Source organism: Stegodyphus dumicola, chromosome 4, assembly GCF_044657685.1.
Source record: "Stegodyphus dumicola isolate Sdum_Otavi_A_Nest chromosome 4, ASM4465768v1".
Lineage (NCBI taxonomy): Eukaryota > Metazoa > Arthropoda > Arachnida > Araneae > Eresidae > Stegodyphus > Stegodyphus dumicola.
In genome coordinates this window covers 58,568,602-58,580,990 of record NC_140771.1, presented here as the reverse complement: position 1 = coordinate 58,580,990, position 12,389 = coordinate 58,568,602, and the positions used below count along the sequence as shown (strand labels likewise).

General features: G+C 39.4%; 1 protein-coding gene across 2 annotated transcripts in view; it reads right to left on the bottom strand.

Annotated features, from left to right (window-relative positions):
* LOC118202658 (uncharacterized) overlaps positions 1 to 12,389 on the bottom strand; it is a 123,759-nt gene that overhangs the window by 100,495 nt on the left and 10,875 nt on the right. The window contains exon 2 of one of the 2 annotated variants that reach the window (XM_085814964.1): positions 2,115 to 2,186. The exons of the other annotated variant lie outside the window; for it this stretch is intronic. Coding sequence (XP_085671090.1) covers positions 2,115 to 2,186 — 72 coding nt within the window. The remainder of the gene's footprint in view (positions 1 to 2,114; positions 2,187 to 12,389) is intronic. 2 annotated transcript variants of the gene reach the window in all.

Below are 12,389 nucleotides of genomic sequence, written 5' to 3'. Positions count from 1 at the left end.
ATGTTTGTGAACATGAGAAATTAAAAACTCATAATTCATGTAAAACGCTTTAAAAACATTTTTGACGTGAAAATTTTAATATTCTTGTGTAAAACTAAATGTATGGTTTAATTTTTCTTTAGGTGAAAATCTTGGTACAGTGTCAATCATCATTGAAAGTGAGAGAAATTTCAGATAATCATCAGCTTACTGTTATTAAGTATCTTAATATCCAAGTTTTTCTTTCTCTGCAAAAATAAACTGATGATTTCAAAGAATACGTTGATTATGAAAACTTTCCCTGGGAATCACAGCAAAATTAAATGTAATCGATTAACTTTAAAAAGGCATTTGGAATATTTTGTTAAAGTAGCTAGTTTTTTTATTGCTTTGTTTATTAAATCTTATTGTTTGATTAAAGCCATTTTGAAATATTACCTAAGTTTTCCTTTTTATGAGTTCCTTTATTTTTTTCTCTCTTTTTTTTAAAACTTTTATGTTTTGATAAAAATGTATTGAATTATTTAGCCATGTTGGCAAATATTCTGTTTGAATGCGTGGCTCCCTGCAATCAAGGAAATATTTTGGTAGATAAAAAAAAAATTCATTAATCGAATAATAGTGTATATGCTACTGTAGGGGGTAATGTTACCCGCGTCCGTGATTATCCTTAAGTCACACGTGCCCCCTGGGTGGTGCTAAATGGGTAACTGCCACAAAGTCCTGTGCCATACCGGGGTTGAAGGCCAGTTTACACCTGTCAGAGCAGCTCATAGCGAGCCGCTCGTTACGATTACTTTAACAATGTAAACGCTCACTTCGACCGAGTAGAAACGTAGGGGAGATGAGTCAGCGCTTCCGTTTCTACTTTGAACCTGTTGAAAAATCTATCTGCAAGGAGGTTAGAATAGAAGGAGGGAGGGTTCGCAGTTTCCTCCACTATCGGGGAATGAAACTCCACCGAACAAGCGGCGTCCATGTTTGTAACTTCAGAACATTGCATTACGGCAGTGAAACGTACATGTTTCTAAGCTCTTCCGTGCATGTATTTTCCAGTAAAAATATCTTAAATTTATAATGAAATGCTTCGCTATTGTTATTTTTTTTTTTTTTTTTTTTGTTTTGTTTTGTTTTAGAGTTATAAAGATAATATCCGTAATTTACTATGAAGAGAAAATCATTAGGAACTAGTTCGAAATCCAAATGCATGTGCATAACATTAAAGCCTTTAAAAATAATGTTTCTGCATATTTCGAGAACTTGTTTAGGTTTTATTAGCAACCTGTTGGATGTACTTTCCAATTTTTCCTTTAAGAAGTGATATTTCTGATTTGACACAATATTGTAAATTATTAAAGAATCATTTAAAATAATTTTAACCTGAAATTAATAGCAGATAATTATCTAAAAAAATAGTCACAGATTGCATTTTTTTTTTTTTTAAATGAAAGTTTTAAATAGATTCTTTTCCCAACCAACAACCTTATAACAAGAAAATAAATATTAATAAAATAAAACAGATTTTTGTGAATTCAGAGATTTCAGTTTATACGCGTTTCATATTTATGAACCTGAAAGAAATTGCCTTGAATTAAGCTGAATTACAGAAATATACCTATATAAATTTTTGAATACATCTTTCTACATGTTCAGTTGTGTAAATATTTTACTTACTTTTATCGCTATACTGCCCACAAATTTGTGAATTTATGCAAAAAGATTTTAACAACAGAAAAGTTAGTTTATCTTGATCAAATGCACAAATTATATTCCTAACAGTTCACAACTCTTTAAAATGAATAATAATTAATACATAAAGAAAAGCATTACTTTATTTAACACCTTTACAATTCATAAAAATAGTAACAATTGATTTCTTACTTTTAATGAAAATTATAAAACGAATTACCTAAAACGTTCAAATTATACAGTTTAAATCCTAGCATATATCATTGTATGTTAAAGAACGAAGATACCAGCTATAAACAGAAACATTAAAATATATTTAAGGTATTTTGATTATTATTACGTACTTTTTTTTTACATCCGGAAAAAAAAAAAAAAAAACAGCATGACATTGTGATATTTTTTAACATATTTATCAAATTACATAGAAAAAGAAAATCAATACTTACGGATGAAAAGTAATCTTAGGAATCTTTTTCGAAAATCTATTTGTGCATCCATATGCAACACAAGCTGACATGCTTCGAAAAGAAAAGAAAAAATATATATATATATTGCAATTACAGACTTCCTTACACAAATGACAGCGATAACAGGAACATGGCCGCCAACCTTCATCGTTTAAGTTGAACCTTCCCGCCTGCTATTCTAACCTCCTTGATCTGAGCAGTTACTCCGAGCAGCGTTCGCAGAGACGTCGTGACAGTGAGTTGTATAATGTCGAAAATGGCGAGATGGAGCGATAGCCAAACCATGGCATTTTTTAATGCATACGCATCTTATGAAGTGTTATGGAACACTTCACCGCTTCATTAATAAGTTGCATACTTCTATAATTATGTGAGCTTATATTCATATTTTTACAAGCATCCCTATACGAGGATGCAATAAATATATGATATTATAAACTATAAAAATAAAAAAGGAATAATGAAAAAAATATGTAGATCTGTTTTATTGGGGATACTTAAATTTGTTGCTTTGTATAAAAACATTCTGGGCTGTAATTTGTTACAACTCAGCTTGGATGTGAAACACTGAGTGCAAGCACTTAGGGTGTATTAAGGTTTATACAAATTATGCTAGATGAATTCTAATCTTCTTAAACTATCTGTTTTAGCATATTAAAAGTAAAGTATAATCAGTATAATCTATACTATTAAAATCCGTGTGCCTCTGTCTGTTTGTGTGTTTGTAACATCATCTCCTCGGGAACGGCTGGGTGTAGAGCTTAGCGGAAGGTACCGTTGGATTCAGAATGCCCGTGGCTCGCCGGATTGACCATCGGCATCTTCGTGCGACTTTAATTAGCCGAGATATTAATTAAAAACTGATTTTCTCCCTACATTTCCCTACGTTTTGCACTTTCTTTCACGGGTTTCCCCTATTTTAGGGATTTGGCCGAGTGCCAAATTTGTTTTTCTCGAATATCTGCGGAACGGCTCCGAGTTGCGATTCGAAACGCATATCCCCGTATTCGAAAAAAATCAACGAATCCATCGATACCGGTCCCATCTTCGTACGACAATAATCGGCGGAGTTATTAATTAAAAACTGCGAAAACGTTATTTCATTTTTCGGAGTGGCAACCGTCTCGGAATTAGCTGAGATAAAATTGCTTTTTCGAAAGCGGGGGGGGGGGATGACAATTGCTTCCGCTCGAGATTTGTGCTGGCGAAAGGTCACGTGTCAATTTCTTTTTTCTTAAATATCTATGGAACGGCGCTGAGTTGGAATTCGAGGCAGGTGTCTGCGGATTCCAAAAAATTCTACGAATCCAATGATACCATTCTCATCTTCGTAGGACGTTAATCAGCTGAGATATTAATTAAAAACTGTGAAAACGCTAATTTTCGGGCTCATTTTTCCGATTGCAACAGTTTCTTGAATCGCCGCAGATACAAATCAAGGTTATATTCTAAAGTTGAATAAAGCACGCGATTGCATGTTACCTAACTGTATTTTAAAAATATTTCGTTAATGTAGGCATTTTAAATAAACAGCTGCTTTTCACAATTTTTTTTTAATTTCAGGTTAGGATGATTGTCACGTTAATTCTTTTATTGATATTGAATAAAAGTTTTTATATTACATTAAATTTAAATGATGACGTTCTTGAAGTTGTACAACTTTAATCAGCTGGGATATTAATTAAAAAATCTGAAAAAGCTATTTTTTAAAAATATGTTGTTATTTTTTTAATAATAAATTTGATTTTTTGGAATAATATATTTTTTTATGTTATTAGATACGTGCACTTAATTTAGATATTATCTTTTAATGCAAATGATATTTTAAATAAGTTCGCACCAATAAAAATTAAATTCACACTTTTTTTTTTTTTTAGATTAAAGATTTTTCTTTGCTCCTTTGAGATGGTATACGGTAACTTTCGAATCCCGGTGAGCAGGCAGGCTACACTCATGTTTTTTGTGATTTTACGCATATCTGTTGTGTATGCAGTGTCTTCTGGATGCATAAATGAATAAAGCTGAACTCTGGTAGTTCGGTCCTAATTTCGAATCCCGGCGAACGGCCTGGGTCCATGGGTGTTTGCGTGATTTTACGCATGTGCCTTGTGTACGCAGCATCTTCTGGATGCATAAGTGAATAAAGCGGCCGAAATTCGCTCAAAACCTCTGATTACTGGTAGTTCGGTCCATCTTTTGAATCCAAGCGACCGTGTTGGCTCAATGTGTGTTTTCGGGATTTTTCGCATGTGTAACGTGTATGCGGTATCTTCTGCATGCATACTTGAATAAAGCGGGAGCAGCCCGCGCAAAACTACAGAACACTGGTAGTTCGGTCCAACTTTCGAATTCCGGGGTACTGTACATAAAATTTGGTCGCATACGTGAATACAGCGCGCGGATACCGGGTAAAACCGCTGAACACTGGTAGTTCGGTCAAACATTCGAATCTCGGCGATCGGGCTGGCTGCATGGGTGTTTTCGTGATTGTTCGCATGTGTATCGTTTATAAAGTACCTCATGGATGCATACGTGAATAAAGCGGGCACAGAATACTGGTAATGCGGTTCTGGTAATGCGGTAATTTCGAATCCCGACGAACTGGCTGGCTCCATGGGTGTTTTCGTGATTTTACGCATGTGTATAGTGTATGGAGTATCTTCTGGGTGTATATGTGAATAAAGCGGGCAGAGCCCGCGCAAAGCCACATAACACTGGTAATTCGGTCCAACTTTCGAATACCGGCGAACAGGCAGGCTCCATGTTTGTTTTCGTGATTTTACGCATGTGTATCGTTTATGCACCATCTTCAGCCTGCATACGTGAATAAAGCGGGCACAGCACGCGCAAAATCGCTGAAAAATTGTATTTCGGTCCAACTTTCGAATCGGCAGCGGGCTGGCTGGAGGGGTGTTTTCGTGATTTTACGCATGTGTACGGTGTACGCAGTATCTTTTGCATGCACACGTGAACACTGTTTTGGGCGGGCTCCCGCCCAAAAGCGCTGAACACTGGTATTTCGGTCCAAATTTCGAATACCCGCGAAAGGGCTGGAAGCATGGATGTTTTCGTGATTTTCCGCATATGTATAGTGTATGCGGTAACTTCTGGATGCATAGGTGAAAAAAGCGGGGGAAGCCCGCGGAATGCCGCTAAAAATGGTAGTTCGGTTCAACTTTTCAATACCGGCCAAATTTAACATAGGATATCTTTTAAAAACGAACAATGATAAGCGGGCTTGCCCGCTAGTCTATACTATTAAAATCTGTGTGCCTCTGTCTGTTTGTGTGTTTGTAACATCATCTTCTCAAGAACGGCTGGGTGTAGAGCTTAGCGGAAGGTACCGTTGGATTCAGAATTCCCGTGGCTCGCCATATTGACCATCGGCATCTTCGTGCGACTTTAATTAGCCGAGATATTAATTAAAAACTGCTTTTTCCCCTACGTTTCCCTACGTTTTGCACTTTCTTGCACCCGTTTTCCCTGTTTTAGGGATTTGGCCGAGTGCCAAATTCATTTTTCTCGAATATCTGCGGAACGGCGCCGAGTTGCGATTCGAAACGCATATCCCCGTATTCGAAAAAAATCAACGAATCCATCGATACCGGTCCCATCTTCGTACGACAATAATCGGCGGAGTTATTAATTAAAAACTGCGAAAACGTTATTTCATTTTTCGGAGTGGCAACCGTCTCGGAATTAGCTGAGATAAAATTGCTTTTTCGAAAGCGCCGGGGGGATGACAATTGCTTCCGCTCGAGATTTGTGCTGGCGAAAGGTCACGCGTCAATTTCTTTTTTTTTTTCAAATATCTATGGAACGGCGCTGAGTTGGATTTCGAGGCAGGTGTCTGCGGATTCCAAAAAATTCTACGAATCCAATGATACCATTCTCATCTTCGTAGGACGTTAATCAGCTGAGATATTAATTAAAAACTGTGAAAACGCTAATTTTCGGGCTCATTTTTCCGATTGCAACAGTTTCTTGAATCGCCGCAGATACAAATCAAGGTTATATTCTAAAGTTGAATAAAGCACGCGATTGCATGTTACCTAACTGTATTTTAAAAATATTTCGTTAATGTAGGCATTTTAAATAAACAGCTGCTTTTCACAATTTTTTTTTAATTTCAGGTTAGAATGATTGTCACGTTAATACTTTTATTGATATTGAATAAAAGTTATTATATTACATTAAATTTAAATGATGACGTTCTTGAAGTTGTACAACTTTAATCAGCTGGGATATTAATTAAAAAATCTGAAAAAGCTATTTTTTAAAAATATGTTGTTATTTTTTTAATAATAAATTTGATTTTTTGGAATAATATATTTTTTTATGTTATTAGATACGTGCACTTAATTTAGATATTATCTTTTAATGCAAATGATATTTTAAATAAGTTCGCACCAATAAAAATTAAATTCACACTTTTTTTTTTTTTTTTTTTTTTAGATTAAAGATTTTTCTTTGCTCCTTTGAGATGGTATACGGTAACTTTCGAATCCCGGTGAGCAGGCAGGCTACACTCATGTTTTTTGTGATTTTACGCATATCTGTTGTGTATGCAGTGTCTTCTGGATGCATAAATGAATAAAGCTGAACTCTGGTAGTTCGGTCCTAATTTCGAATCCCGGCGAACGGGCTGGGTCCATGGGTGTTTGCGTGATTTTACGCATGTGCCTCGTGTACGCAGCATCTTCTGGATGCATAAGTGAATAAAGCGGCCGAAATTCGCTCAAAACCTCTGATTACTGGTAGTTCGGTCCAACTTTCGAATTCAAGCGACCGTGTTGGCTCAATGTGTGTTTTCGGGATTTTTCGCATGTGTAACGTGTATGCGGTATCTTCTGCATGCATACTTGAATAAAGCGGGAGCAGCCCGCGCAAAACTACAGAACACTGGTAGTTCGGTCCAACTTTCGAATTCCGGGGTACTGTACATAAAATTTGGTCGCATACGTGAATACAGCGCGCGGATACCGGGTAAAACCGCTGAACACTGGTAGTTCGGTCAAACATTCGAATCTCTGCGAGCGGGCTGGCTGCATGGGTGTTTTCCTGATTTTCCGCATGTGTATAGTGTATAAAGTGATTTCTGGATGCATATCTGATAAAAGTGGGCGCAGCCTGCTCAAAACCTCTTAACGCTGGTAGTTCGATCCAACTTTCGGTGTCGGCGAACGAGCTGGCTCCCCGGGTGTTTTCTTGCTTTAACTCATGTGTATCGTTTATGCAGTATCCTCTCCATGCTTATGTGTATAAAGCAGGCGCAGCCCGCTCCACAAAATCGCTGAACACTGGTATTTCGGTCCTACTTTCGAATTCCGGGGTACTGTATATAAAATTTGGATGCATACGTGAATACAGCGCGCGGAAACCGGGTAAAACCGCTGAACACTGGTAGTTCGCTCAAACTTTCGAATCTCGGCGAGCTGGCTGGCTGCATGGGTGTTTTCGTGATTGTTCGCATGTGTATCGTTTATAAAGTATCTCATGGATGCATACGTGAATAAAGCGGGCACAGAATACTGGTAATGCGGTTCTGGTAATGCGGTAATTTCGAATCCCGACGAACTGGCTGGCTCCATGGGTGTTTTCGTGATTTTACGCATGTGTATAGTGTATGGAGTATCTTCTGGGTGTATATGTGAATAAAGCGGGCAGAGCCCGCGCAAAGCCACATAAGACTTGTAATTCGGTTCAAATTTCGAATACCGGCGAACAGGCAGGCTCCATGTTTGTTTTCGTGATTTTACGCATGTGTATCGTTTATGCACCATCTTCAGCATGCATACGTGAATAAAGCGGGCACAGCACGCGCAAAATCGCTGGAAAATTGTATTTTGGTCCAACTTTCGAATCGGCAGCGGGCTGGCTGGAGGGGTGTTTTCGTGATATTACGCATGTGTACGGTGTACGCAGTATCTTTTGCATGCACACGTGAACACTGTTTTGGGCGGGCTCCCGCCCAAAAGCGCTGAACACTGGTATTTCGGTCCAAATTTCGAATACCCGCGAAAGGGCTGGAAGCATGGGTGTTTTCGTGATTTTCCGCATATGTATAGTGTATGCGGTAACTTCTGGATGCATAGGTGAAAAAAGCGGGGGAAGCCCGCGGAATGCCGCTAAAAATGGTAGTTCGGTTCAACTTTTCAATACCGGCCAAATTTAACATAGGATATCTTTTAAAAACGAACAATGATAAGCGGGCTTCAGCCCGCTCAGCTGGCGGGCTTGCCCGCTAGTCTATACTATTAAAATCTGTGTGCCTCTGTCTGTTTGTGTGTTTGTAACATCATCTCCTCGGGAACGGCTGGGTGTAGAGCTTAGCGGAAGGTACCGTTGGATTCAGAATGCCCGTGGCTCGCCATATTGACAATCGGCATCTTCGTGCGACTTTAATTAGCCGAGATATTAATTAAAAACTGAATTTTCCCCTACGTTTCCCTACGTTTTGCACTTTCTTTCACGGGTTTCCCCTATTTTAGGGATTTGGCCGAGTGCCAAATTCGTTTTTCTCGAATATCTGCGGAACGGCGCCGAGTTGGAATTCGAAACGCATATCTCCGGATTCGAAAAAAATCAACAAATCCATCGATACCGGTCCCTTCTTCGTACGACAATAATCGGCGGAGTTATTAATTAAAAACTGCAAAACGTTATTTCATTTTTCGGAGTGGCAACCGTCTCGGAATTAGCTGAGATAAAATTGCTTTTTCGAAAGCGCCGGGGGGATGACAATTGCTTCCGCTCGAGATTTGTGCTGGCGAAAGGTCACGTGTCAATTTCTTTTTTCTTAAACTTCTATGGAACGGCGCTGAGTTGGAATTCGAGGCAGGCGTCTGCGGATTCCAAAAAATTCTACGAATCCAATGATACCATTCTCATCTTCGTAGGACGTTAATCAGCTGAGATATTAATTAAAAACTGTGAAAACGCTAATTTTCGGGCTCATTTTTCCGATTGCAACAGTTTCTTGAATCGCCGCCGATACAAATCAAGGTTATATTCTAAAGATGAATAAAGCACGCGATTGCATGTTACCTAACTGTATTTTAAAAATATTTCGTTAATGTAGGCATTTTAAATAAACAGCTGCTTTTCACAATTTTTTTTTAATTTCAGGTTAGGATGATTGTCACGTTAATTCTTTTATTGATATTGAATAAAAGTTATTATATTACATTAAATTTAAATGATGACGTTCTTGAAGTTGTACAACTTTAATCAGCTGGGATATTAATTAAAAAATCTGAAAAAGCTATTTTTTAAAAATATGTTGTTATTTTTTTAATAATAAATTTGATTTTTTGGAATAATATATTTTTTTATGTTATTAGATACGTGCACTTAATTTAGATATTATCTTTTAATGCAAATGATATTTTAAATAAGTTCGCACCAATAGAAATTAAATTCACACTTTTTTTTTTTTTTTTTTTTTTAGATTAAAGATTTTTCTTTGCTCCTTTGAGATGGTATACGGTAACTTTCGAATCCCGGTGAGCAGGCAGGCTACACTCATGTTTTTTGTGATTTTACGCATATCTGTTGTGTATGCAGTGTCTTCTGGATGCATAAATGAATAAAGCTGAACTCTGGTAGTTCGGTCCTAATTTCGAATCCCGGCGAACGGGCTGGGTCCATGGGTGTTTGCGTGATTTTACGCATGTGCCTCGTGTACGCAGCATCTTCTGGATGCATAAGTGAATAAAGCGGCCGAAATTCGCTGAAAACCTCTGATTACTGGTAGTTCGGTCCTACTTTCGAATCCAAGCGACCGTGTTGGCTCAATGTGTGTTTTCGGGATTTTTCGCATGTGTAACGTGTATGCGGTATCTTCTGCATGCATACTTGAATAAAGCGGGAGCAGCCCGCGCAAAACTACAGAACACTGGTAGTTCGGTCCAACTTTCGAATTCCGGGGTACTGTACATAAAATTTGGTCGCATACGTGAATACAGCGCGCGGATACCGGGTAAAACCGCTGAACACTGGTAGTTCGGTCAAACATTCGAATCTCTGCGAGCGGGCTGGCTGCATGGGTGTTTTCCTGATTTTCCGCATGTGTATAGTGTATAAAGTGATTTCTGGATGCATATGTGATAAAAGTGGGCGCAGCCTGCTCAAAACCTCTTAACGCTGGTAGTTCGATCCAACTTTCGGTGTCGGCGAACGAGCTGGCTCCCCGGGTGTTTTCTTGCTTTAACTCATGTGTATCGTTTATGCAGTATCCTCTCCATGCTTATGTGTATAAAGCGGGCGCAGCCCGCTCGACAAAATCGCTGAACACTGGTATTTCGGTCCTACTTTCGAATTCCGGGGTACTGTATATAAAATTTGGATGCATACGTGAATACAGCGCGCGGATACCGGGTAAAACCGCTGAACACTGGTAGTTCGCTCAAACTTTCGAATCTCGGCGAGCGGGCTGGCTGCATGGGTATTTTCGTGATTGTTCGCATGTGTATCGTTTATAAAGTATCTCATGGATGCATACGTGAATAAAGCGGGCACAGAATACTGGTAATGCGGTAATTTCGAATCCCGACGAACTGGCTGGCTCCATGGGTGTTTTCGTGATTTTACGCATGTGTATAGTGTATGGAGTATCTTCTGGGTGTATATGTGAATAAAGCGGGCAGAGCCCGCGCAAAGCCACATAACATTGGTAATTCGGTCCAACTTTCGAATACCGGCGAACAGACAGGCTCCATGTTTGTTTTCGTGATTTTACGCATGTGTATCGTTTATGCACCATCTTCAGCATGCATACGTGAATAAAGCGGGCACAGCACGCGCAAAATCGCTGAAAAATTGTATTTCGGTCCAACTTTCGAATCGGCAGCGGGCTGGCTGGAGGGGTGTTTTCGTGATTTTACGCATGTGTACGGTGTACGCAGTATCTTTTGCATGCACACGTGAACACTGTTTTGGGCGGGCTCCCGCCCAAAAGCGCTGAACACTGGTATTTCGGTCCAAATTTCGAATACCCGCGAAAGGGCTGGAAGCATGGGTGTTTTCGTGATTTTCCGCATATGTATAGTGTATGCGGTAACTTCTGGATGCATAGGTGAAAAAAGCGGGGGAAGCCCGCGGAATGCCGCTAAAAAATGGTAGTTCGGTTCAAATTTTCAATACCGGCCAAATTTAACATAGGATATCTTTTAAAAACGAACAATGATAAGCGGTCTTCAGCCCGCTCAGCTGGCGGGCTTGCCCGCTAGTCACTATTAATATTTGTTGATATCAGGATCCAAAAGTAACAATTTGCGATAAATAGCTTCCTGTTGAAACCATGATTCTTTTACCTGTGATAATATATGTAATGCTCCCAAGTTTTTTGCTACTTATTTGTTTAAGATTTTCTGAATAATTAGGTAGATATTATACAGTTTATTTCTGTCGTGTTAATGGTAGCTTTGAATAAATATTCCATATGTTAATTTTGCATTCTGTTCTAGAAATAATACAGTTTCAGTCAGAACTACAGTATAACAGTTCAGCCAGATGCGCAAGCGGATGACCAGTCACCAATGATAGAGGTTGTAAATAAAAGAAGAGAAAAGAGACAACGCCAGAAGGAGCAGAAACGGCTGGAGAGGGCCATGGAAGGGATCTCGATCACCAGGGAGAAGGGAGCGAGGGAGAAAACAGATAAAGCTGGAACCTCTGGAGCGACCTCCAAACTGGTGAAGGAAAGCCTTCCAAGCAATGAAGATTCTCGTAAGAGAGAACACATTGCTGGTGACACCTCGGAAATGGCTCTCAAGAAACGACGGCTTTATAGTCAAGCTGTGAGAAAGGTAATTACTCTGTGGGTCGTCTGCAAGGATGACTCCAAATACATAACGTCGGCAGATTCGGACTTCATCACTTCTATGATTGATGACCCAATTATCGATGGCTCCATCACCACCTGTACGGTCCACAAGACAGTCCTGCAGCCGAACGGACTCAACATTGCGTGTGAGGACGAGGAGACTGTGGACGTCCTAAAGACCCTAATCAATGACCTACCTGGCCCTGAAGAAAACCATCCCGGTTATCATGCCATGGCTCCCGGGGACAGACCTCACCCCCCATGAAGAGGTTTTTCGCTTGGTTTCCTAGTAACAGGTCACCATAAGATAACATCAAGCTCCTTGATGCCTGTAACAAGGGCTTGGATGTTAAGATCGCCATCAAGCCAGTCATCCCTAGAGATGGAGGTAACACTCTGGTGCAGGGAGTGGAACCTGACCTCATGGA